A 27,714-nucleotide genomic window follows, 5' to 3' on the forward strand; every position below is an offset into this window, starting at 1 on the left:
TGGCACAGAGGTAGCATGAAGGTCCCAACGAGATTATCTTGCACCTCAGGAAATTTTGTAACAAGTCATTAAGGTGACTTGTACATTTTCCTGGTTGAAAGAATTAAGTGGAGAAAGCCAAAGGCCTGTCTTGGTGGTTCCCAACATATCGTTGATGTATACGCCTATGACCCACAACGAAGACGAAGTTTTCATATTGCATTAATAATATTCTGCTTCCATTAAGGCACTGATTCTCAACTCCCCTACCACACAGTTCTTTTCTGTTACCCTCCCCAACCTCCTTCAGAGACCCTCTGCCTCCAACCTTCAGATCTTCAACATCAAAGGAAACGGGGTGAAATACCAAAGGCTCTTGGGCAAAGAAGGGAAGTAGGGAGGCTTTCTCACCCTCATATGCCGTTATATAATCTCCCAAGAACAGAACTCCCTTTATACGGTTTGGCAAGGAAATAGGAAATCCCTAAGTATGGTTTTCTTAAATAAAGAAAAAAAATACAATTTTTACTTCCCATGCTGCGTTATCGATAAACTAGACTAGCCCTGAGTAAACCTGCTGAGCCTATAAAAATGTCCTTTCAAATTCTCCTTCCTCGTTTGCTATTGTTCATTCCAAATCTTCCTGCTCTCTTTCTCTTTGGGCAGGATTAGACACTATTTACACTTACCAACACAGTTCAGTGGCGCTGGAGTCACGTGATGATGGAGGACTGAGAGGCCACAGGGCACAGCCACACAACACTTAAAAACATCACCCAAGCAAACAAAATACCCTCTTGTGACTCAGTAACAGAATGGCTTCTACCACCTCCCTCCCCTTTCCCCTACACCTTTGCCCTGTCCCTTCAATGGCCAGGACATCATGCCTGAGCACTAACCAGCCAGGCACACTCTGAAAGGCCTGTGGTTCCCACTTCTGACTCTGCAAAGGAGACACAGAGAGGCCAGGGACTAGGCCAAGACGTGACTTGCTGCAGCTGACAGTACAAGGTAGTCATAGACACCAACAGGAGAGAGTGACAGAACCATGGGGATGGGGCCCTAGGTTTAATTTATTACTATGTGTATGGAGGGGGGGTGTACATGCATGTGTGTACAGGAGCCTAGAGGCCAGAGGCATGGGACCCCCTGAAGCTGGCAGTTATAAGCTTCCCCCCTCAAGGGACTGCTGGGAACCAAATTCAAGTCCTCTGCAATAAACGTTCTTTTATTTTAATTTAAGGTTTATTTTATTATTTTATGTATGTGAGTACCTGTTGCTCTCCTCAGACATCAGAAGAGGGCATCGGATCCCATTACAGATGGTCGTGAGCCACCATGTGGTTGCTGGGAATTGAACTCAGGACCTCTGGAAGAGCAGCCGGTGCTCTTAACTGCTGAGCCACCCCTCCAGCCGCAGTACACGTTCTTAACTGCTGAGCACCTCTCCAGTCCACTGTTCTGTTTTTAAGATATTTAAAATTGTAGGTACTGAAATGACTATACCGCTGGCCTTAATCTGCAGCAAAAACAAGACCAAGCACGGGAAGCTTTTTCACATTTTACTACAGAGATACTCTATAGACATATTCTCAGACATTGTGTGGCTTATAAACTGCTCATCCATATCCTACATGTACAAAATCGTTTTATAAAAATGCTTTAAAAACTAATAGACAGTGTGTTCTCTGGTGGGTTATTACTGGCAAGTGCCTCTGAAGAGGCTGGTACATTCAGGGTCGGGCGGCCATAGACGGGAAGGTGTTTCTGACAAGGAGGCATCCACCACAGGGGATTGGTGGCAGCAGCCAGCACAGGGACCGCTGCCAGTTCACTCCATACTCTGTCCTTAGCCGGCTCTTCACTGTCACATCTGTGGCATCTGGTGCGTGACTTTGTGGCTTTCTTCGCATGTGGAATCCACCACCTCGAAGATGGCCACGTACACTGAGTAACAGAAACATCTCTTAGTACCTTTCTGTCTTAGACCTAGCAATTCTGGTTCTCTAAGACGCTTGGGAATTTTGCTCCCCACTTTTTAATCTCATGATACACTGCTGAAGTGAATCCTTCAAGGACACAGTTCACAAGTTGCTTTTACTACGTCCTCCTGTCTAGAGTCCTTCAAGTGTGTGCATTACAACATTTCACAGCCGTGATCAAAACAACCAAGAAAGCTGTCTTGCTACTACGGTTCTACATTCTACATAACCAAGAGCTCTGCTGAGAGAACGGAAAATTTTCAGCCAAATCATTAGCTGGAACAAGTTCTTAACGTGTGCTACTAGGGAAGCCTCTAGGCCAACACTATTACAATCGAATCATCAGTTCCAGGCGTCATCAGAAGATCCAGGTCACGCGGCGGTCCAGAAATCCACTGTGATGTTGGCGTATAAAGGGTTGTGTTCCACAGAGAGCAATCTGTAAGAGCAGCTCGATAAGCCATCTGTTTTCCAGACCCGTGACATCTGCTGCAACAGCTTCATTCTAGAGATAAAAGGAGCGCATGAGAATATAGCATGCATCCCACTGCTTTCTGTCCTGCCTCAGAGCCTTTGGTAAGTAGTTTTATAATTTACGATACCTGTTGGGTTTCTTATTGCCAAAAAAATAAAGTGTGTTCCTCACAGAATAGGCAATAATGATATCTGTCTATTTGCGTGGATCAAATCCCACATCAAATAATGATGACCTGGACCAACAGTAGAAGATCAATGCCTCCGATGCACTCCAGTCCATGATGGAGGGATTACAGGGACCACTGATAGCAAAGGGGTGTGTGCTGCCCACTCTGAACAGGCCCTTGGCTGACCATCAGGGGGTCTCTGACCGTTCCACTATTGTGAGAAGAAAGTTGTCTATAGACAGGAGGGTACATAGTTTTCATAAGAGTCTCAAAAACTGTGTGTCTTGCTGTCCGTCTGTCTGTGTGTGTCTGTCTGTGTGTGTTATGTGTGTGCATGCAATAAGTGTGTGTGTGTCTGTGTATGTGTATAGGTGTGTGTATGTGAGTATATATGTGTATGTGTGTGTGCAGGAAGATAAGGGTCTCCTAACTCTGTAAAAGAGCCTAGGGAGGGACATGGCCAGGGTCAGTTTCATTGAAGCTTAAAAGACAGGCAGTTCACCAAGTTAAGAAGGAAGGGATGCTCTAAGCAAAGACTGTGTGGTCATGGGGCACAGACAGACAAAAGAACCGAGTGTATTTGAAGAAGGATAAGCCACCTCTGTGGCTGGAGATGAGCAACAGGGGTAGGAGCTCAGCCGTGACTGTGACAACGTGGGTGGATACCAGAAGCGCAGCGTTGGGCTGTCTAATGTCAAAGGAGAAGAGAGACAGTATGACTGTGCTCACACACAGCTGGAAATGTGCAAAACTGATTCCTATTTTGTTTAGGAATATGGACATAGGGAAAACGAGAAAACCACGAGACGCCCTAAGGAATTAACATTATGATATGAAAAGCAGTTACTGTAAAGTTCAGGAAAGTGTCGCCTAGGGCAGGGCGAATATTAAGAGCAGGGTATAAGTCTAGGGAGGCCACACAGGCATACCTACAGGGCCTGTCTGGGTATCCAGGTGCTTTATACTTTTCGTATCATTTATAAGTATTTTTTTGTAAGTATTAAATAATTAACAAACAAAAACTCAGGACTGTTGATAAAGACTGGAATGGCATGGAAAAGTCTGTTCTTTTAGACCTGTGGCCTCTAACAAAAGAGCTAAAAGATTTTTAAACACTGTCTCAACATGTAGAAATTAATAAAAGGCCCAAAAAATCTTGAACATTGCTTTTCAAAGGAAAAAAACTCAGAACAAAAGCCATAAATTCTTCCCTCTGAGCCACACACACACAGTGTGTTCATCTGCTGCGGGTCCTCAGTGAAAGGGCCAAAGCTGGTCAAGAGAGGAAAGGGCAAGACCAGGACATAGCTCTCGAAAAAACACAGAGCAGGAAGCTTCCGGATGGCCATCATCACATCCTCAGGACTCAGAAGCCAGCCTGAAGAGCTCTGGCCAGCCAAGGTCAAGACCACCCTCTTATCAGGAAGAACATGAACTACTAACCCAAAGATGTTCAGGGATACCACCAGCATTTGGCTCTCAGCCTTCAGGCTGCCTTTCTTGTAGGAACTACTCCCCCAAGAGAGTCAAGAAATGAAGACGGGATGATAGAATCAGGACATCACAGCTCTGCAACTCTGATTTAGGCAACGAGAAAGCGGTGTGAACAATCGCCAGGTAAAGATGATATGAGAAATCTCAGAATGAATATGTCGGTTGACAGTACCCAAAGCCACAGAACAATCCTGACACACTAATCCTGCTCTCCCAGCTCGTATATGATGATGATGACGACGATGATGTAGAGGTCACAGGAACACATCGAGTCCATAGGGAACAATTAGCAAAAATCAATAAAGGAGTTGATTCTGAATCTACCAGATGCATGTCCTAATGTCCAACAAACAAATCGCAAGGAAAAAGAAACAATGGCGGGGCCTGGTGGTACCCACTGCACTCCCAGCACTCAGAAGGTGAGTAGGGTCGGGGGTCACTTGAGGCTAAAATGGACTACGTAGGCAGTAAAACTCTGTCTCACCTAAAGAAAAGACTAGAAGGAGAGCTTCCAGGCCAAAGGAGATCGTCCTCATAATACTGTGGACATGGTTTACTCACCATGCTGAGCAAGCCAATGCTTGCCTTACAAGTCCTTACCAGACAATCAGGGGAATCTAAAAGGACTGGACGCGTGGTAGCATAATGAAGTATTTTGTTAATTTTCTTTTCCGGCGTGATAACAGTAGTCTGGTGCCTTTTTTCATATTTTAAGGATGCATGTGAAATACGTACACACAGATGCTATGACAAAGAACCCGGTGGGCAGAAGACAAAGTGGGACAAAGCAGAGAAGCCCAGAGTTTACGAACCCAGAAACAAGGGGCATAGGTACTACTCTGCTCTGAAAGCTCCTTGTAAAAAGCTTTCAACAGGGTGATCAGTCCAGCCATGGTCCAGCCATGGTGTGTTAGCTACACAGAGGATTGCTACCCAGGCTGGCGCTGCTGTGGCGACGCAGGACTTACCGGCTCCCGTTCACCTCGTTGCCTTTGTCTCTGGTGTGGAAGATCATGGTGTACTTGCCCACGTCAGGCTTGGGCCGGGATATTTTCATTTTATGCAGCTCAACCCTGGAAAAATAATGAAGTTCGCTTTTGAACTCTGTCCCATTGATCTACCATGGAGCACTTTAAGAGAATCACCTGCAATTTAAAAAATAAAATCACATTCACAGACACACACACACACACACACACACACACACACACACACACACAGAGGCTGGCGCAGTGTGGTGCTACTCATGCACACAATGACTATCTCTGAGACATGGTCACTGTCCTCTGTCACCAAAGTACCACCCACTTAGCAGTCACATCCTCTCAGGAAGGAATAAACAAGCAGTGCTCATTACAACCCTATGGGGTTTCTAAAAAAAAAAAAAAAAAAAACTGGTGCAAACTGCAGCATCCTTGTCTGGAAAAAGGTCAAAAAACTAAAAGAAGCTTCTAGTGGAAACATGTGCCTGTAATTCCAGAAGGTTGGGTGGGAATGCTAACCAGGGACAGGAGCACCCGTCCCTGTCCTGATAAATTGAGGCTAGCCTGAGCTACACAGTGAGTTCCAAGGGGGCCTGAAGTGCTTAATATAGATTGGGTGCAGGTGGTCACGGAAGGAGAGGTTTTACGGGGAAAGAATAAGACAGAGCCACGTGTAGATGCAGGCCATTTAAGCTCCACTGTCTTACATGGAACTTAGAAATAGCCTTTAACACTTACTTAACGGAGAAACACCAATTTGAAGTTAATCACTCTTACGAGGGAAAGAACCTGATAAAATATTAATTTTAACACATTCTAAGCAGCAAGGCAGTCGAGTCTGTCCGGCTCTATAATTAAAAACGCTGTCTCACCACAAGGAGAGGAATGACTGTGTAAAGTCATAATCTCAGCCACAAACGAAGGTTCGATCTAAGTTCTGTAGCTGGCAACGTCATTGTGTCAGCTCGACCTACCGGATCTCGGCCTTGTTTACAAATGAGATTGGTGACACAGGATGTATTCCAAAGGCTCAAACAACAGATTGCATATGGAGCATGCTCTACAAAATGTAATAAATACTGAAGAACAAACATGGGTAGTGTTCAATATTAGTCAGCAGGTCTCGATCAATATTCTATTTCCTGGCTTATCCACTGCATTACTGGAACTCTGTTCTGAGGACCAGGATGTCCTCATGGAGGTAGGAGAGAAAGTCAGAAAAGCAAGTCAGGGACGTGGAGAGGAAGAGCCCCCACACCCTGGGATCTAGCTGACTTTCCTGCAGACAGAAAGGAAATCTCAGCACTGCTGGTAAGACCAAACTTGCCTGCAGAGATAACACAGGGTTTTCCTATAGACACTTTAAACTAGGATGCTAAAAACAACAGTGTCCACCTAGGGCCAGAAGGCTTACACCTTCGAGCTTTCTACCTTGACACTCCTCTCGTCCCTAAATCTAAATAACCCGCCTCCCAAAACCATGTCCATTTCATTCACAAAAGAAAAATTTCGGAGAGAAATAAATAAGCCAGCTCACAGATTTTTAAGCTCTGTTTAATCTTTGAACCTTGTTTTGGACTGGAAAGATGGCTCAGTGGTTAAGAGCACTGACTGCCCCTTCCAGAGGACCAGAGCTCAATTCCCAGCAACCACAGGGTGGCTCACAACTGTCTCCGGTCTCAGGTGGAATCAGACTCCCTCTTCAGGCTTCCACAGGTCCCGCATGTACACAATGCACAGGTTATATCTGTGCAGACAAAACATTCACACTCGAAAAAGGAAGATAAGAAAAATTGTAAAGCCTTGCTGTCATCTACACCCTTTAAGCAATCTATCTCAGAAACAGGGTCAAGTCTGTGTCCTACACGTGTGTGCACATGTGAGCCACTGAAGACAATGAAGTATGACTTCCCCTAGAGAAGCCCACACCAACATGTGGGTATGTCTTATTCTTTCCCCAAAAAAGACCTCTATAGCTCTGGACTCCTGCACCCAATGTGTACTAAAAATGCCTCCAGATAAATTCCAAGTCTGCTTCCTGCTGGCTTGTGCTGAAGTTCTTCTCTGTCACAAGCAGAGATCTCTGAAGAGAACTCTTGAGGCTGCTGGAGAAGGCGGTAAACCCTTCCACTGCTGATGCTCACCAAATAAAAACAAAAACACCAAGGTTTCACTCTCCCTGAAAGCTAAGGGATGGGGGGGAGTGATGGCATGTAACCATAGCAACTGTCTACTGCTCAGCCCAGCTAGGTAGTACAATGAACTTGGGGGAAAAGGGAGTGCTGGCTTCCTCCAGCCCTTCCCAACCCTGAATCTGTGTGATCTGCAGCTTGTGTGACCAGGACAGTGACTGCTGAGGGGCTTGGTGACATGGAGACTTTAGGCAGGAAAGCCTCCCTCTCTCAGAAACAATGTAAAGGCTCTCTGCCCAAAGGGGACAAGAAAGAAAAAGAAGAAAAAGGTCCCCTGACTGCCCAGGAGGCCCTTGTAATCAAACTCTAACTTACAGGCTTTTGAATAGTTTGGAATTTCTGGGTAATGGGAACATCTTTAACTATCGAGACAATCACACACACACACTCTCTCTCTCTCTCTCTCTCTCTCTCTCTCACACACACACACACACACACACACACACACACACACACACACACACACACACAATGTCTTGAAAAGGCATGTAAAAGAGGAGGCTAGGCATCATGAGAAGTTCCTCTTGGCCCTCCAGAGCAAAGAGAAGGGATCCAGGAGTTATACCAGCAGCCCAGAGTGAGACCTTTAAGTCAGGAACCTGCCACAGTGTATAGGAAAAGGACACCCTTGCCTTCTTTGGGGCATGTGGCTCCTTAGAGAAATTAGCACCCTGCTCCACAAGCTGGGAACAGTCAGGGCCCCTGGGGTCTGAGGAAAAGCATAAGACTTATCATAGGCCATTCTCAGGGCGGAAATCTCACAGACCACCTTAAGAATGAGACTTCCCAATCACTGGTGCCCCACCCCCAAACACTTATGATCACCAAACTCAGCAACAGACATCCTCATTGTTTTCTAGGCTTCCGTTGACAAAGAACAATTTAGGTCATTCCGCCCTCTTTTCCTACCCTAGCAACCTTTAAGCCCAACTCTGCAGCCTTAGGACCTGCTGGCCTGGCATTTCCAGGCACTAAACATAGTGCGAGTTTCCGGGTCACCACTGAGAGCAGGGCCCAGGGAAGGTCCCTCCTCCGCTGTTCACCTGAGTCTGTTCACCTGAGTCTGAGGTCATCGTCTTCTCCTCCCCATCCCCAGTAGTTGTTAGAGAATCCATTCACCTTGAAAAACTGTTCTCTGCTGAGGGCAGTAACGCCCCCAAAATATTTACTGTAACGCAACCTGGAGCAAAAGAGAAGACAGAGAAGTGACATTTAGCACAGAGCCCCTCTGTTCCCCAGACACTCTAGCTAGCTCTGGTGTCGGGGGCCAGCATACCAGGAACACTTGGGAGATGGTTCATTTCTGCCCATTTCATCTACCTACTCTTGCCACACGCCCACCTCCCTATACTCCTGACCTTTGATCTGCTGTTGGATGACCAAACTAAATAAGGTGACCCCACATACCTGTTATGGATAACACTGGTATTCAGAGGTCTGTAAATATACCCGAGAGTGCAGTATGGCCTGAAATGTGACCGATGCCATCCCTCATATAAAGGCTGCCAAGGACACCAAGTGAGGAAGGATTCTGGGTTGCACCCATGTTCATCATCAATGAGTCTCATGATAAATACACTCTCCCCACCCCTTTCTTTGGTAGGGAAGAGGTGTAAATCAGGAGACAGTTCCAGTCCATGCTTTCTTTGTGCTCACTCTGCAAACCACCACCTTAGCGTTTGCTCTCTACTAGGACTCAACATGCCACCCACTACGCTGACCTCCTGGCTTGGGCAACCAGATGGAATGCGGCTGTCTTTCATGAAAGTCGAGTATGAAGGAAAACATTTGGTTTTGAGAGCAAGACAATCAATTTTTTCTTAGGCTAAATTTGAGGTGTCCCTAGGGCCCATGCCAACAGGCAAAGGACGCAGGGTCCAAGTTCACAAGACACCTTGTGCTGATATAGTTCAGCAGCTGTGAGTACTTGAAGACCATGGAGTAGGAGACATTACTGGACAACTGCAGAATGAGGAAGAAGAGTTGAACATCCGTGGAACCGCTGTTGAGATTAAGAAGAAGAGGAAGCCAAAAGCCCAGGAAAATAGAGTGGGAAGTATGGCAGAGGGTAGCTCCCAGGCTGAAAGGGCTCTTATCCTACTGACATGTTGTTAACAAGCTTGGCTAAGGCTAACCCTTAATACAACCCTGGCGCCCTCCCAAACTGCAGGTGGAGGGAGGGAGCTACCAAACAGAACCGTGTGACCACGTCGAAGATTTCTAACTTTTAATCAACTTCAGTTCTAAATGTCTGGGGCCAACTAAACACCAATGTTTCCCAGACAAGAAGAAAAACCAAAAAGAAAGACTCAGTCACACTGTAGATATTTCCTACCTAACACATGGCATCCCCAAAGCTACTCTGAGGTAGAGTGGTTTCTATAGCTCCTCATACAAACCAGTGACCTTATGTATGCCATAATAGAACTAGATATGTCAGCAGCTTAGACCGTGTAAATATCTGTGGGAAACAATCTTAAAGGGGGAAGTTTTATTTTTGCTCATAGCTTCTTTCAATCCATGGCCAGCTCGCTCCATTGCTGATGGGCCTGTGGCCAGTGAGAATTTCATGGTGGAAAAGATATGGTCCATGGGGATGGCTACTCACTTCATGACAGTTAAGATACAAAGATGAGGAAGAGGAGTAGGGCGATGTGTAGTCCCTGGGAACACACTTCTAGTGACCCACTTCCTCCAAGTAAACCCCAAATCTGAAAATGCCCACCACTTCCCATTAATACCACAGGATTATAAACCAATCATTAACCACTGATTTGGTCAGAGCCGTCACGATCTAGCTGTCTCTGGAGATGCCCTCCCAGGCACCTCTGAGGTATACCTGACATCGGTGACACCTCTCAGTCTAATCAAGTTGACAACCAAGACTGATCATCACAATCAATCGCATTCATGAACTTAGAATTCTGGGAAATGGCATTTCTCAGCTTAAAACCAACCAAAAGAAATAAGATACTTAGAACGTGGCTATCACTATCATTCACTAGCAGTGACTTATGTATGAGGACTCTAGTTAACAATGAAGGGGTGCTCAACTATCAAAACAACAACAACAACAAAAAAAACCCAGCTACAACAGGGCCCTGTGGATAGCAATAGTGCCCCACATAACCTTCTAGGCACCAAAGAGCAGTCTTCATGAGAGACCTGGCATGTGTGCTCTGGAGGGGACTGCTGGAACTTACGATGCTCCGGGCAGCTGGCTGAGAGCACGGGACTACCAGGGGCCTTCCCTCCTAGAGGTTTGAACTAAACAACCCCACAGCAAGAGGAGCAAAGCCTGGAAGGACCTGGATCTGCAGGGAGGATCCGGCGTGAAACCCTGGGGAGAAAGAGTGTAGGCTACAGAGCACTGGGCCCAGTGCCTTGCCTCCAGGGAAAGCCAGAGCTGCTCTTCCCATCATTATCCAGCAAATGCCTCTGTGTTTATTGGCTTTTGCTTTTGGTCCCTTTTCTGGGAAAGGATACCTTTTAAGTGGCCCTAAGTGAGTTTACATATATAATAACTTAAAGGGCTGTGAGGTCCTCAGAATGAGGAAAATGTAGTCATACAGTTATGGCTCAGAGGGAGTTCTTGGAGGAAGGAGGTGGGCACAGAGGAGTTACTGGCAATAAAAATCTACCATGAATCTGAAACACTTGGGCAAGCTCCTTTAGCTTTCTGCCACTGAGTGTGCAGCAAGTGAAAATATTTCCGTTTTGTTTGGTTTTTGTTTGGTTTTTGTTTTTACAGTTTGGGCTGTTTAAATTTTTTTTTAATATGTTAAACCACAGATTCATACAGAATTAGCTCCAGCAGGCTCAGTCTCCTTCCCATTCCTCACAAGATGCTCAGCTCCGGGTGGAGCAGGCTGGTGAGCCAGATCTCCTTCTCTTTGGCTTCCTTTAACTCCAGACCATTTTTCCTTCATCCATTTCAGAAAGCTGTCTTTGGTCTTAGAGGACTTGGTTCGCTCAACCCACATATTGGCTCTCTGGGCAAGAATCCTGCCCTTAACTTGCTTGTTTGCAATGATACCCACGGCATGCTGGGTAATGCTGTAGACTCTTCCAGTTTGACTGTGGTGACACTTACGGGGTACTTCTTTATGAACAGTGCCCAGTCCCTTGATGTCAACAAAACCACCCTTCTTGTAGATTCACATGCATGTGGCAAAAAGAACAAGTCCATAGTTCCTACAAGGCCTAGAGAACAGATACCCACTGTCCCTCCTCTTCCTCTTTGTGCTGGTAGGCAAAAACTTTTCTTATACCTACATCCATGGGGCTGGTGAGGCGGTGAAGAAGCTTGGGCTCACTAATGCTCTATAACACAGTGATACAGAGCCACCATCAGAAGACACTGAGGCCCTAAAACTGAAAGTGCCTGCCACCAGCAAAATTTTGCCTAGGATAGCGAAAGTAAGGAGGTAGAAGGCCTATCTCTCCCCAGCCACAAAAGGGGGCAGGAGGCCTACGCATGATCCATACAATAAGACTGGACCAAAGTAAGATCTGCGTCTGAAGAGACTGGTCAGAAGTACAGGGCAGGTGTAACTCAGTGGTGGAGAACCTGCGTGCTGCAAGGGCCTCAGCTTTGCCTCCCATCAGCATGTGTGCATGAATACACATACACAGACTCTGGGCCACGATTTTCCTCAGCGCTCACACTTAAATCAAAAGGTAAGCACATTTGACTGTGCAGGGAGACAAGGGCTTGCTGACGGTGTCTGGGAATAGCGGCAATGTCTGGCCACATGTAAGGAGACCTTAAACAGCAAGACAGGCACGGGCCACCTCTTAAAGTGCACAGTGTCTGACGGAATCCATGATGGTGACACTAGAGTGTAAGGTCAAAACTAGTTCCCAATGGGCACTTATCTCTTCACGCTGACGGCCAGGTTAACGTGATGATACAATGTAGACTCTGTCCTTAAATCCCCCTGTGTAATTAGAAAAAGGAACAGGAGGCTTAAAAGTTAGGAGGTTAAGAGTCAGTCACAACTGGGCACAGTACGTAGACTGTTGCTATTTCCTCATAGAGGGAGGGAGCGGCAAGATTAACTAGATCCTCACCTCTGGTTCCTGTTACTCCTCCCTGTCCTGTGAATGAAATGCCCTAAGTGCACATGGCTCTGAGGTCTGGGGAGGTGCTAAATTATATAGGCTGGGGAGGATTAACACAAAGCACTGCCATGAGTGTGGGTGCACGGAAGCTGCCCTCCATGCAGACTGCGGACCTTCCAGAAAGGCTGTTTTAAGGTCACGCATGCGCTCCTGCCAGCAGCTTCTCTCACGCATGCTCTGTAAGTACGCCCCACTGCTCCTCAGAGAAAACTCTGGTGGAATCAAACTTCGGTTTGTCCTGGAGACTTCATAAGGAAGGAGGTAAGGGTTATCCCCAACCCCCAACCTGGCCCCCCGGAGAGGGTTTCTCATGGGAGTCATCACAAAAGCATTCTCTTAAGTAACCCAAAGAAAGAGAACTATATGGAAAGAGCAATGTGGGAGCGAAGACCAAGGAAGGTTATCAAGAGACTCAGTTTCCCTTCCTCACTCTTCAGGGCTCTGGTGGAGTCTCCCACCCCATTTTCCAGGTTGGTTTTAGTTTCACACAGACTTCCTCCCCCTCCTCCTAACAGTTGCTTACAGTTGTGCTTGCAGATTCCAGCATCTCCATTGGAGCTTCCTGTTTCCTTACAGCAACACTTTCCCTGCCTCTTCAGACTGGCCTCTTGGCCCCTAGCCTCGTGGCATAGCAACACAGGGATGGCAGGGCTTGGAGGAGAAGACAAGAAGTGTGCACAATTGGCTTAATTTACATAGCGCTTACCTCCATAGCTATTTCCGGTCGGTTGCATTTCACTGGTATTAAATACAATTAAAGATCACGTGCCTCTTTGGGGGGATAGAAATGGAGAGAAAGGAAGGGACCCTGGCATTTCCCTTGGTAGCTCTGAAAGATAGGAACTTGTCCTGGATATCCTGGCTCCCAATCGGACTACTAAGGTGGACATGTAGGTCCCACCACAGACACTGCGAGCGGACCCAGCACAGTTGCGCGTCTCTTTCCTGCCCTTTCTCTTTGTGTTTCTTGCCAACGTTCCAAAGGGAAGACCCTTTTTGCCCTTACTTCATGTTTTAATTGCTGTTCTGCCCATTAAGGGAAAATGGACCATCTTTCCCCATTTCTTGCCACCCTAACTCACTCCAGACACCAATAGCCTCGATTACGTATGTATGCTGCACAGCCAGGGTCGCCCTACCTGTAGCCAGTGCTGTTCCGGCCCACGACCAGGTGCTTGGGCTGATCCCCGCAGGTGTAGAGGTTGAAGTCATTCTCAGGCACCAGGTCCACGTCGTGGAATATGAAGCAGTCCCAGTTCTCCTCCTTGAGAGCTTCCAGATAGCCCACGTTGAGGAGCTTGGCCCGGTTAAACTTTTTACTTCCGGTCTATGGAGAATGCACATGAAAATGAAGAGGCCCAGAGAAAAGGCTCCCTCGTGCGCTCCCCTTTCACCCCCCATTTAGGAGTGTTAGATTGCCTCTGTTTGTAGGCAAGACAACATAGGATCTAACAGAGTAAATGCAAGGATAACACACAGACCATTGGGTTTGGGCTTTGTGTTTCACACGTATTTATATTCTATAATTTAAAAGCATCCCGTCAGGTCTGGCAAGTTGTCTGATGGTGGATAATTTGCTTAGATTAAAAGACTAAAAAGCTCAGTAAGTTGGTTGCATGAGAGTAAAGTTTCTTTGTTTTTGTTTTTTGAGACATTTTGCCAAGCTGGCCTCGAACTCACCACAATTCTCCTGCCTCAGATTCCCACATGCTGAGATAATAGCGCAAGCCATCATGCCCAGTCAGATGTAAGAATGCTTTTATTTTTCAGTGTGTGAGCATAAGTGGCCTCTGAGGGCAGAAGGGAACAGTAGGGTTCTGAGAGCTGGAGTTTCAGGCAGTAATGAGCTGCAGGAAGTGAGTGTAAGAATCTGAGCGTGGGCCTCTCCCTGCCAGAGCACGATGTGATCTTAACTGCTGAATCATCTCTCCACACACCCCACACATACCTAATACTACTGAGCAGGGCACTTAAAAGTTAACAAGATGGGTTTTAAAAAATGAGAAAGTGGGGCTGGAGAGATGGCTCAGCGGTTAAGAGCACTGACTGCTCTTCCAGAGGTCCTGAGTTCAAATCCCAGCAACCACATGGTGGCTCACAACCATCTGTAATGGGATCTGATGTGTCTGAAGACAGCTACAGTGTACTTCTATATAATAAAGAAATCTTTTAAAAAAAAATGAGAAAGTGGCTGAGATCATTTTTATGTGGTATTTTTAGCACCAAAAAAAAAATGCAGTATAGTTTTAAAATACAAATAAAAATAAAGCAATATGATTGTGCATTTCAATTTATCTATTAAGAGGCTGGAGCTCATGTGAAGTGTTCTTCCAAGCTCGGCTTTTAAAGGGCCCTTATGAATTCCACTGGAAATGCCAAAGCCCCCTAGAATGTTCTTGTCACAACAGTTAGTGCTACTGCTTTTCTGTCAGCTCCTGGCTGATCTCCAGCTAACCCTCCACATTGACACTGAACCTCCAAGAGACTAAGCTAAGAGCTTGTCAGGAAGGACCAAGAAATTGTGGCCTATCAACAGAGAAGGTTGTTGCTAATACTGCTAAAGTACTTAAAACATTCTCGGAAACGGCTTACCAAAATCCTGTGACAACACTAATGACAGAGGCTATTCCTTACTGTTCAGAAGCTCTGAAGACAACATGGCCTGCAGATCATCAATACTTTATGTGCGATACGACACAAGGGCCTCTCAGAACGACTTTGCTCAAAGCTAATTGAACGGTGTAAACATAAAGTCTGGTTTGACAGCTTACCATAACAAAGTTATAAGCGACTCTTAGAAGTTAACAGCAGAACTTTCCTGAAGAGAGTAACAAAGCAGGTATGTTTCTGTTCATACGAAAACCAAACCCGAGCACATATGCCTGTGATCTCAAGTACTCTGGAGGATTAAGTGTTTCCAAGTAGCCTGGCCAAGAAGGAAGGGGAAAGTAGGGAGAGGCAGGAAGATAAAAGAAAACAGAGCAGGTGAAAAAAGGGGGACTTGGGAGACTGCCACACGTGTCTAACAATCTGGGTTCAATACCAATTTGAGGGAAGTAGAACTCACATTAAAAAGGCCAGATGATTCAATAACCAGGCAAGACTCCCAGTGCAGGGACTGCACACCAACCCAGCCACAAAAACTTTCAACCTATAATTTGCCCTGCCCACAAAGGGTGCTGGGGTAAAGGTGGTGCAGAAGTTGTGGGAATGGCCAACCAATCATTGGTTCAACTAAAGTGGGGGGGGGTGTCAGATGAAGTAAAAATACCTGTAACCCCAAATTCCTGTGGTAAGAGGGAAGGTAGGAACAGGAGGATTGTCTGGAAGCTTTTAGGTAAGCTAACCTGGAGTATGCAGCATGAGAAACAGTAAGAGAGACCCCTGACTACACACACACACACACACACACACACACACACACACACACACACACAATCTTTTGAAAAGGAAAACAAACCAAAAATAGTACCATATTCGTAAGTAAGAAGTCAGACTCAATAAATCACAGTTTTAACCAATTAAACAAGATTAATTCTAGAACAAAAGAAGTGGCTGGAGATACAGTTCAGTGGGTAGAGCTTGCCAGCACCCACAGAGCCCTGAGTTCAACCTCCAGTTGACCCACATGTGGTGATGCCTGCCTGAAATCCCAATCTGGGGGAGGCAGAGGTAAGAGGAGTAGAAATCAAAGCTCAACCTTGGTTGTGCTTCAGGCAAACCTCGGTTACCAAGGGCCCTGTTCAACAACAGACAAGAATCTATAGGAGAGAGACGGCTCAGTGGTTAAGAGTAATTGCTGGTTTTGTAGAGGATATGGATTGGTTACCAAAACCCACACATCAGCTCACAACCAGCCATAATTCCAGTTCCGGGGAATCCAATGGCCTCTTCTGACCTTGGTGGGTACCAGTTATACACACGATATACTGCACACATGCGGTTATACACACGATACACTGCATACATGCAGGCAAATCTTTAAATTGACTCTAAAGTCCATTTTAAGTCTTAAAAACTGGACACAGATATACCACAGAGAAGCACCTGATTATGACGTCTTTCATAAAGTATACACTACACAGGAGAACCCATGAACTAACCATTCTACCTAAAATTGGTATCATCAGCTACATCCAATATTAAGTGAGCAGTTAATGATTGTGCTTGCCCACATTCTTGCTAGAATTGAAGGAGCATTATTTGAATGGCCCAGGATAATATTAACAAGTTTAGACACAGATGTTTAAACCGATGCTCTATCTTTCACTTAATAAACTTTAATACCAAAGAGAAACATCTTTAGTCACCCACCAGCGACTGACCTTAAAGCTGAACTTTTAACGAGGTAGCATACGGGTGGTTACATGCTGTTCCTACTAACTAATCTGGAAGCCAAACGAGTGAGTCAAGGCGGTGAAAATTAAACTGACACCTGTTTGACGTAAGTAGTGGTGGAGTTAAAAGTCAAGGTGACTGGAAAGCCACTCAACGAGCTGGCTGTACCACTTGGCACTCTGTGAAATCGCTCTGGAGACCTCGCCTGCAAAGCCACATTCGATAACAATAGACCGGAGCCCAACCCCATTTTGCGCCAACACAGGGCAAACCTATAAGAAATAGGAGAGGCTGGAGAGCTCAGGGGTGTGTGTGTGTGTGTGTGTGTGCTAGCACAAGCTAGCATGGTGTGGTGGGTGGCTCTCAAAACAGGCTCCTTACAAAGTGCACGTTAGGACAGTGATGCTTCACCCCACGGCCCCACACTCAAGGTGGATGAGGGAAGAAAATTCTCCTTCTGATGAAGGTCCTTCCACCCAAAACAGACATGCGCGTTGCTTCCCCAGCGGACTGCAGGGTCCAGGAAAACCCCACACTCACCTGGTGGATGACGTAGATGCCGTAGTCCAGCTGCTGCCTCTGCAGGAAGGGATGCAGGTGTTCCAGCAGGTATATCAGGTGCTTCTCTCTGTTCCGGTGGGGGATGAGGACCGCCACCCGCTGCAGGGCCTTACACTCCTCTGGGCGATACCGGCCTCTGGACACTTTGGGGTTTTTAGCCTGAACTTCCTCCAAAGTGAGGTCCGGCTTAAAAACAAGCTTGTTCTGCCCTCCTGCAATCAACACAGGACACGTCGCAATCGGGGCTGTGGCGCGAAGCTCTGGGCTTTATACAGCTGATTCAGATGTAGGCTTGGCTCTCCGCCTGGCGCACCGTGAGTACCACAGCTCCTACTGCTCTCTTTGGACGGAAGTCTCCTGAGCCGTACACAGGGCACCAAGAGCACTTGCTGACAAAGCAAGTAACTGGTGTGGGAGGGCATTTCCTGTGCCTGGGCTGAGCGGACCACAAAGACTGCCCATGAAAGATGAGGGCCAGACTGAGTAACTGCTGTACCAAGAAGGATGAAATCTAAAAGCCAAGAACTTTCTATAGACTCCAACTCCTGCCAAGAGGACCTTTTCCCACTTCTGCCCTACACTCCACATGCTTAGGTCCCTGCAGGCAAGGCACTAGGAAGAACTGAAGCCCACCAGTCTCCCTAGCCTGGGTGACAGCTACACGCTCTCTGTAACTCTTCTCCCTCCATACCCGGGTAGATGTTTCCAGTTAACACAGCATCTGCCGGTGAAACTCGAGACTGTCCATGGCCACCAATCCCGAGCAGGGCTTCAAATGTCAGACTGAAGTAAGTAAACCCCCTCCCACCCCGTTTTCTGACCTGAATACAAAGGACTGCCTGACCAGCAAGAGAGGAGGCAGAGTTCTGCTTAGGAACTGAGATGACCTCCCCAGTGCCTTACCCGCATGGCCTTTAAGGCTCTCACACACTAGACAGGCTTTAAATCTGTGAGCTGCTAGTGGATTGTACTATCCCCCCCTTCCTCTCCAAGCGGCCTTTCAACAGTCTGAGGCTTGCTAAGACAGACATGCTGCAGTTCCCACAAGCAGATTAAGAACAACAGGTCTACGAAAAAGCCCCAGGCCACCCAACAGACTTCTCTCCTAGTGTTGACAGAGAGCCAGCCATAGCTGTTTGTCCAGGAGGCCAGTTAGAATGGGACACCCCCATTTCCATGCCGCCTGCTTACTGTGTCCACAGGAAGACAAGCAAGAGCTGCACGCTGTGACGTGCGCTGTGACGTGCGCCGTGATGTACGCCGTGACGTACGCTGTGACACAGCAGGTGTAGCACACGGGAAACTGAGATTTGCTGGGGCTGGGGCTGGGGCTGGGGCTGGGGCTGGGGCTGGGGCCTGAGTCCTTCCAAGAAGACGAAACAGATCTAAGGTGAGTTTCAGATGATTACACAGGATCCCTTGAGGCGGACAAGCACTGAGAAACGGCATTCTGGGGAAGGGGGAGGGTCGATACTAGATGAGGCTCAAAAAGCTGTCTGGGAAAGTCTGAGCCCTCTGATGCTCTGGAGAACCAATATATGTGAGAAATTTTCTCTCTCAGATGTGCTGAGTCCACTAAAACCAATTCGTTGCTCGTTGAAGCAAGGAAGAGATCAACAGGAAATCAAACCTATAAGAAGATCCTGGAGAAATAAACCTAAAGACCGCACTGAACAACCGAGTCCTATCTCTTGACTCCATACTTTTGGTCAAAGGGACACTAACAGGTAAGACACAGATGAAAGACTGCCCATGCTTGCAGTTTCCACCAGCAAGGCCGGATGGTATGCCCGGGTGCCCACTGTCTTAGAGACAGACAATGAGAAACGCGTGGGGCAGAACCACAAGTCCAGACCGGTTGACTTAATACAGTATGAATGATAAAATCAGGATCATTCGTGTGGTAGGATTGAACTGTATACTGATGAGAATCAATGAACCAGAAGCTGAACAGAATGTGAGGTGGCAGCAGCCATACACAAGCACATGCTTCCCGTCTGTCAGGTTCAAAGGCCTGTGAGTCCTGGAGTCAGGATATGGAATAGGAGTAAGGGCCTCTCAAAAGTCTTGGGAGGTACCATTTTTTTTTTTTTTAAACTGACATGCTGACTCCAAGGTATAGTCGTTCTGCAAAACTTAATTAAGTATTATTCTGCTTTCCACACTTTTCTCCACATCAGCTAAATACTTTTTTGTAGTACTTAAACAGAACAAATCCAGCAAGTACTTACTGAGGTTTGGAGACACCGAAGGGCAGTTAGCAAGCTCTGCTTTCTTCATGGCTGCCCCATGGCCCAGAGTTTCTTCATTCCCCAAATACATGACCTTGTGTAAAGTAGCCATGAAGTTCTTTGCCCTGGGAATTACTTGAATAGCACCCACAAAGTAGTTGCTGGTGGCCCACCCAAGCACTGTCAGGCATAAGGTAAAGAGCAGCAGCAACCGTAATCTGTAGGAGAGGAGGTAAGGTGGGTTGCAGCCCATGTCTCTCGGTTTGTGAGTAATCCGTTATCTCTGCTTCAGCCGCAGTGAGCAGGTTTCAATTTGCACTCTTCCAGTATGGCCGAGGATTTGATGGCAATTCATGAGGCAAGGTTTGCCCCTGTTCAGCAGCTCCCTCCCAGAGATCACTGGAAGACAATCGCAAAAGATATATTATGAATAAAAATCCTGTCCTAAAAATGACAGACCTAAGTACACATTAGAAACCCAATCCCAGCTGAGCTGCGGTGGCAGTGAGATGCTAGCCCAGGGCACAGCCTGACAGAGTGTGGTGGAGTGGGACGAGAAACACCAGGGGACCCAAACAGAGGTCGTCGACAATCTGTGAGAAAAACAAGTCAAGATCAGGGACTTGGGTTTGGAGAGAAACCATAATCCTACCACTTCTGAGCTGAGTGATCTATGTCCAGTCACTTCACCGAGCCTCCTTATCTTCCCTGCAATGTGGGGTAAAATAATACCTCCAGAGATAGCATCTACCTTCCTACAGGGCTGGACTATCGTGGAAAGTACTGACCAGCCTCCTGGTAGCACCATTCTCACTGTGACATTAAAGAGACTGGTGCGGGAACGGCCAATGGCGGATATATTGGCAGCCATCTGGATCACCACTTTATCAAAGGTGTTTCTCACAGGTGATAAATCGTCCTTGATCTCATAATTCAATACCACCAGGTGGGATGATACAAATTCATCTCTAAGAGATGCTATGCTCTTGGTTATTAACAACAACAACAACAAAAAAAATCCAGCTATTCAGGATACTTAGGGACCAACATCTATACCAGTAAATTCACTTGATGGGAAGGATACTTGTGGAGGGCCTGTGGGACACAGCTTCCAACACCCCCACATCCTCTACACCATCGAAGTCCCATTATGCCTCAAATTGCAAACATCTTATCAAGGAAAAGGCATCAAGAACTGAAGCCAAACTCCAGTTAACTTCCACAGCCAAGCAGACTGTCTGTGCTATGGATCAACAAGGAAATATTTCTGATTACATCTCAAATGACAAGAGAGGAAAAGCCAGTGCAGCAAGGATGGATACCACCCACCTTCAGGGCCTCCCAGCGCTGGCTCGATCCCTCCCTGACCTGCAGCTCCAAACCCAAGTTCCCTATGTACACTAAGAGACCTGTGTGGGCTGACCCAGAGTTCTTTGGAGGTCTGTACTTTCTACAGCAGATGCTGTAACCTTTCCATCTCAGCCAACTTGGCTATTGGAATAAAATCCTGTGACTTGACTTCTCCTGCTTCTGGTGGTTTTCTGGAAATCTCAGATTGGGGTCCAGTGTGGTCAGTCTCTTGTTGAGGGTCCTTGTACTAGTTATACCCCTAATGGCTTTTCCTTGATACACAAGTACACACACACACACACACACATACACAGAGAGAGAGAGAGAGAGAGAGAGAGAGATTAAAATCCAGATTTCATATCTCTTGTTCCTTTTAGATGACTATTAATTCCAGCATGAAGGCTTTACCTTCATGACCCACTTTAACATAAGCACTTAGCCCTGATAAGCTTAAGTGTCCTCTATAAAACCGGTGGTACAGAAGAAAGTTCAAAGGCAAAACTTCCTTGTTTCTGTGAGAAACGTAGGAGGGGGCTTTTAGAACACCTCTCTGCATTCAAGAGATCTCCTACCTTCTGCTTGTCATCGAAGTGACCGGAGGTTTGGAAGCCACCTCTTTCAACGTGATTCCCTACCTCATATAAAACCTGGGAGCCGGGAACACGTTCACTTCATAATGACGTAAGAATTTCATGAGAAGGCGCGTCCAAACACACCTGCCACACTTCTAAAACTGCAAGGTATTTGCTGACTACCACAGTGATTCATGTGTTACCAGAATATTAACCCAGCTATAAAATTATTTCCAGCTTTCTCTAATGCGTATATAATACTTTTGTAAATGACTTTTGGAATAAACATTATCTCCAGGGCAGGTGATTCTGGGAAGGCCACTGCAGGGAAGGTGCTATCAGATTTATTTGTGCTATGACTTAAGTAAGAGTGAGGCTCTCCCTCTTCCTGGAGTCATTCTCTCTCTCTCTCTCTCTCTCTCTCTCTCTCTCTCTCTCTCTCTCTTTTTTTTTTTTTTTTTTTTTTTTTTTTTTTTTTTTTTTTTTGCAGAGCTAGGCAAGCGCTATACCACTGAGCTAAATCCCCAACCCCCATTCTCATATTTAATCAAGACACTGATACGGGAAAGAACAGTCTCAGAGGGCAAATTCATGAAGGAGTTCTTTCAGGGCAACCCTCACCCACCTTCCCTTTCTAGAAATCTGCCCTAGAGTTTGGTTTTGTTTGTCTGTTTTCCTTTGGTTGGTTGGTTGGTTTGGTTTTTGGTATTTGGTTTGCTTTTTAAGACAAGGTTTCCCTATGTAGCCCTAGGTGTCCTGGAACTCATTCTGTAGCCTAGGCTGGCCTCGAACTCATAAAGATCCACCTGTCTCTGCCCCCCAAGCTCTGAAATCAAAGGTGTGTGCCACCACCACCAGGCTAAAGTTTATTTTTATTTTCCTTTCCCTGAATGCAATTTGTCTGCTCTGAGCTCCCGCCACTTTTAAGCACAGGCTTGGACACCCACAGCCAAAAGGGAAGCCCTGCCCTTCTTGTTCAGTCTTCTCCCTGCCCTTACTATCATCAACTTGGCTTTCAAACATGCTCTCCCCTTCTCACTCCAAAGAAGAAGAGCACACGAAATAAGACTGGCAAGACACTGAGAGAGTTAGGACACAATTACCTAAGGGCTCGCTGTCTTTGTACTTCTGTGTGGTTTTTAAACTTTCTGTCATCGTAAAGATTGTCTAATAAGGAAGGTAAGCTATAACCAACAGCAACTGGACATAAACATAAGAGATTTCCCGGAAATCTCTTAGCAATGCACCATTCCCGCGCCTCCGTGGCAGATGTGTGGCAGGTGCCACATTTATTCAGTGAATGCTCCTGGACCAGATAGAAAGGATGTGGTAGCATTCAGCATCCTAATACCTCTAAGGCTATCCAGAGATACCACAGACAAGGCATGAGTCAGCACGCTACCCTGGGCACTTGGTCTTGCTACCATGAGATTCTCTGGGGCAGCACAGAGGATAAATGCTCTATTAGAGCTCCCAACTGGAAACATTTTAAAAATCGAAACATTTTAATTTTTTAAAAATGTGCCTTGCATCTTAATCCACAGAATAAAATGATTTCCCATTGACATAACTGATCAAACAATAGCTCTTTCATACAGGAACTTCCAACTTAGCAGCCCGGAGGAGAAAGAAACCCACTAAGCAAACACTGCAGCAATCAATCGCACTTCAGCCTGGCTTCACCAATGGGCATTAGAATCAACCAATGGAAATTTGGAATGGACAGTTTTATGCTCCATGGTTGCAAAGACTCTTCTTCAAGTGCTAACTGCAAACTGGTTAACTATACAGAGAAGCCAACATCACCTTAAAGGGGTTATCAAATGATGGGGTAAGACTCACTGACCTCGAAAACCTATTACTACTATTAGAAAAATAAAGTCTATCAACGATATCAAGAAATAAAGTCTAGATGGTGGTGATAAAGCTTTCGCCGCTGTGCAAAGGAATAAATATATTAGAAGAAGCTATATGAACTTCTATCATTTTTAAAACTTTTAAGCAATCTAAAAATTAAAGTATTAAAAAATGTTTTAGAAGAACCATAAAATCAGACCCTGAGTATAGCCCCAATCAGTGATTGGTAATCATTAACTGAATTCTCAAAAAGATTCCCAACTCTGATGAGTCTCAAATCAACCTAACATATAACTTTCTAAGATATACTATATGAATAAGAACACAGCATAATCCAAGCCTACTGAAGAGAGATTCTATATTTAAAAAGTGAGAATGAAGTCAGGTGGTCGTAGCACATGCCTTTGACCACTTGGGAGACAAGAGGCAAACAGATCTCTGAGTTCGAGGCCAGCCTGGTCTATAGAGTGAGCTCCAGAGCACCCAAGGCTACATAGAGAAACCCTGTCAGAAGTTTAAGAGCAGCAAAGGCTCACGCAGCACCCTTCGATTTACCTTCCCAGAACTACACTGGATCAAGCCTACTACCCCCTCCTCTCTGCCACTGACTACTGGACAGGAAGGTCTGCTGCTTCATTCAGTCCTTGTGTGAACTCAAGTTGCCCTGTGTGTGCTCCTCTCAGCCTACTGCTCCACAGTGCACACTCTTGAGATAATCAATTTGGAAACAAATCGGCTCACAGTTTGATGTGTTTTAGCCCACGGTCAACTGTTTGGGTGCTCTGATGATCCACATATCCTGGTAGGTGGCATGCAGGTAGCAAAATGTCCTACCTCAAAGCCTACAAGAATGGAGAGAGGAAGGGGCAGGGACCCACTACTCCCTTCAAGGGCAAGCTTGTGGCTCTGCCACACCCACTTTAAAACAAGTTGCTGAGAAACATGACAAAAAATGAACTAGCGAGGGGCTGAAGTTGTTTTATGGAATAGATGGGTCACAGAAGTCACGAGAATTTCTGGTGGGGATTTCAGTAGAGGCTCTCGGAGTGTACCGCCTTCTGCCGCCATTACAGATCAGACCTACCAGTGGGCCTAAGGGCTGAGAAGCTCTGAGATAGTTTAGAAAAAAAAACAAAAACAAAAACAAAAAGGCAGGCAGCTCAGGTCTCAAAGTGTTAGTTCAACTTCTTATCAAGTGTATGAGTGTTTCCAGCTCTGGATTTTCTGAGTTTATCTACTATTTATTTAAAAGCACTTCTCCTCTTGGCTCCAAATGTGCTTTGGTCAGCCCTCTGGAGGAGCATACAAAGCTACATTTCTGTATTCCATTCCACAACCGACAGGTCCAAAGAGCTACACCTGAGCCCCGGGCTGAAATTGAAACAAGAGGTGACTCTAACATGCCATGAAGTCTTAGAACCAATGAAATGGACCTAAGATGGGACCAAACCCTGAAAGATAGCAATCGTCCTTCTGATGGACAAAGGGCATGTGGAAGTGGGCTTTTCAACGCCATTTCACTATATCTAACTCCTGATTACATCGTTTAGTATGTAATCAGAGGAGACTGTTCTACTGACATCAAGGCTGCTAAAATAACAACCTTTTAGTGAACTCAAAAGTTAGTAACGGGGATCTGATGTAACCAGTGTATTACATCCTACAGCATGTGCTTTTATTCAAAGGTGTTTAAGGGAGAGAGAGAGTTCAGTCAGTCAGGTGCTTACCACACAAGAACCTGATGTTGGTCTATAAAATCCACCTAAAAGCCAGGCATGGTGACACTGGCTTTAATCCCAATGATACAAATGGTTGTCCTCCAGCCTCCTCATGTATATGTACACGTGTATACCCCTAAAAATGAGTGTTTAAAGAACCCTAACTATGGAGGAAGGGCTTACTTACCGTAGCTGAGTAGAAAAATAACATATATCTACAATCCCAATTATGCAAAATATGTGTGTTCATGATATCTACCTGTACAAAAGAGCAGAAATAGTCACTGAGACAAATTTGAGAAAGCTGAATTTCTAATCCAGCGTTGGTATGGCTCATTACCAGAAACAAAGCTGTTATAAATAGTTTAAAAGGACCTCTAAAATATTCTAAAATTTTAAAATGGCATCACTATAGATGGAACAGTAACATTTAGTTTCATAAAATCAGTGGCAAATTGATCATGTAAATTTAGGAGAACCTGTTCTAAAAATGCCTTAGAAACCACTATCTACACACACACAATTTATCCTGTCAGTGTGTGTGTGTGTGTGTGTGTGTGTGTGTGTGTGTTTAGTGAACTTCAGCACTAGTCAGAAAACCATAACCCTATGTACTCATTTTAAAATACCTATTTCTGGGTCCACACCCAAAGGTTTTGTTTCCAATGGTCTGGGGTGGAGCCAAGAAATTTGTATTTTAAACAGGAACCTGAGAAATTCTGGCACATACCATTGTTCACTGATGTTTTTTTAAAAAAAAAAAAAATGCTAGAATAGCCAGAAGTCACTAACAGTTCATGGTTATAAGACTGAAAAAGCAGGAGGATTACCCACCAAGTTCCAGGCCAGTCTGGACTGCATTGATGAGTTCTAGGCTGACTTGCTTTGGATGTCCCCAATGTGGATAAAAGGTGGTTGGTTCCCAAGGCACGCACTATTTCCAGCTCAGCTTAGAGGAGGTACTAAATGCTTCTATCAAGTGGCACATAGACTGCAGTAACAGCGTCGCTGTTATGGCCTTCCCTACCCTTCATCAAATAGTGCGGCATGGTCAGCAATTCACTTTGAGATGCCCCCCTCACCCCCCCCCCATCAAAGCTGTGGACCTCTCTCAAATGCAGTCAGGCACACAAAGGTTTGCCCTATTCCATAGTCTTCAGTGTCCACTAAGGTCAACGCTGTTTTTAAAAATTAACTTTATGGACAAAAGAAAAGAAAACCAACCAACAAAGCATTGTTTCCCTCCCTGGAGATGCGTTCCAGCACTCTGGCAGGGTGCTGGGACAGCCTTCAACACTCTATCTCGAATTTCACTTCCTCAACCTGAATCCTAGCTGACATTCCTTGGGTTTCTTACATCCTCCAAAGATTCATATCTCTCTCTCTCTCTCTCTCTCTCTCTCTCTCTCTCTCTCTCTCTCTCTCTCTCTCACACACACACACACACACACACACACACACACACACACACACACACACAGCTAATTATTTTTAAAATGAGACAGAGAGGCCTTTTCTCAACTATCAAATTACCACCTTCTGTCTGCTCTTTCATTACCAAAACCGCTGGGGAGATCAACCAGTGCCTGGGGCAGCCCCCACATCCTCATGCCTCCTGGCTCACCTCTGAACACTTTGCAACCCACAGCCACCAGACTTGGCTAATACCCTCCTAAGACTACCTCCCCCAAAAGGCCTTCTCTAGATACTTATCTCCCACACCCTTCAACACCCGAACTCCAAACCAAGAATTTTAATCGCTCTTATCTAAATGATAAGGAGCCACAGACCCTGGAGGGACCAGGTGCCCGACCTACGCACAGCAGGTGGGTCTCAAGCCCTTCAAATCCCATGAAAGTGCTCCTTGCTTGGCCAAAAGAACTCTGGCCCTCTCTCAGGCATGGAAGACAGATCAGCTGAGCTGTTTCCCCAGGTGAAATGCTGTCTGACCCGGACCCAGAAGGATGGGCCTTTTCCAGGTAGAGGCGCCCGGAGACGCCAGCACCGGGACGCGGGACGCGACGGATGCACTCTGCATCTCCCCGCTGCGCGCAACAGCTCCTCCGCCCTGTGCTCTGGGGCGCCCGCACTGGAGCCGGAGCCGAAGCCCGGCCGAGGTGGGCCTCTGCAGGCCCCCAGCACGCCCGCCGCTCGCCGGGCGGGACAGCCGCACCGAGGCCTGAGCGCGCAGGCTCCGCGCCCGCCCGGCCCCATCCCGTGGACCCACCCGGCTCGCAGCTCAGCGATGGCCGCTCGGAGCGCGCAGCTCGGGCCCGGCGTACTCACCCCGGACGCAGCCACCGTGAGGCCGCCCGGGGAAGGAGAGGTAGTGAGGAGCAGCCCTGGGGATCTCCCTTGTGGACCGCCTGCGCCGCCCTGAGGCGGCTCTGCAGCCCCGGCTCCGCCTCGCGCGCCGCGCCATCGAGGGGGCGGGTCTGTGCGGTTCTCCCAGGACCTGTTGCACACGCCCGCCGGCCAATCCCACCACGCGCCGCTGGAGCTTGAGAAAAGGGGTGCACAACTTAGCCTTTAGGAGATCACGAACGGTTCTGGGGATAAAAAGTTAGGCTCCGGGCGCTTCTCAGATTCCATCCCCGGAGACGTCACCGGAACCTGGAAAAGAGATCGTATCCCGGCGCTTTGCCGAGCAGAAAAATGATGCTTTGGACTCGCGGGGATGTACAACCTT

General features: G+C 46.5%; 1 protein-coding gene across 4 annotated transcripts; it reads right to left on the reverse strand.

Moving 5' to 3' along the window:
* Nucleotides 1–1,527: 1,527 nt before the first annotated feature.
* On the reverse strand, nucleotides 1,528–27,461 carry B4galt4 (beta-1,4-galactosyltransferase 4). 4 transcript variants are annotated; one of them, XM_017598000.3, is made up of 7 exons: nucleotides 27,312–27,461; nucleotides 19,529–19,927; nucleotides 17,277–17,509; nucleotides 13,538–13,725; nucleotides 8,332–8,454; nucleotides 5,068–5,172; nucleotides 1,528–2,466 (listed from the first exon to the last, which is right to left on the reverse strand). In XM_017598000.3, the coding sequence occupies exons 2-7, from the start codon at nucleotides 19,779–19,781 to the stop codon at nucleotides 2,334–2,336; spliced, it is 1,035 nt and encodes a 344-aa protein (XP_017453489.1). In that variant the 5' UTR covers nucleotides 19,782–19,927; nucleotides 27,312–27,461; the 3' UTR covers nucleotides 1,528–2,333. The 4 variants fall into 4 exon arrangements, 3 of the variants coding, with proteins under 3 accessions (XP_017453489.1, NP_001012018.1, XP_063126597.1); NM_001012018.1 differs by having other exon boundaries at nucleotides 1,529–2,466; nucleotides 27,253–27,347; XR_005491030.2 differs by having other exon boundaries at nucleotides 2,423–2,466; nucleotides 8,394–8,454; nucleotides 27,253–27,413.
* Between the last annotated feature and the right edge of the window lie 253 nt (nucleotides 27,462–27,714).

This window comes from Rattus norvegicus, chromosome 11, assembly GCF_036323735.1.
Source record: "Rattus norvegicus strain BN/NHsdMcwi chromosome 11, GRCr8, whole genome shotgun sequence".
In the NCBI taxonomy this organism is placed as follows: domain Eukaryota; kingdom Metazoa; phylum Chordata; class Mammalia; order Rodentia; family Muridae; genus Rattus; species Rattus norvegicus.

Excerpts from the sequence above, each read along its gene's own strand:
- B4galt4 (XM_017598000.3), bottom strand. The coding sequence starts at position 19,781 with ATGGGCTGCAACCCACCTTACCTCCTCTCCTACAGATTACGGTTGCTG. Across the intron at positions 8,455-13,537 it reads CGGAACAGCACTGGCTACAG|GTTGCGTTACAGTAAATATT; the intron begins GTAGGGCGACCC and ends CTTTTGCTCCAG. Across the intron at positions 2,467-5,067 it reads AACGAGGTGAACGGGAGCCG|AATGAAGCTGTTGCAGCAGA; the intron begins GTAAGTCCTGCG and ends TTTTATCTCTAG.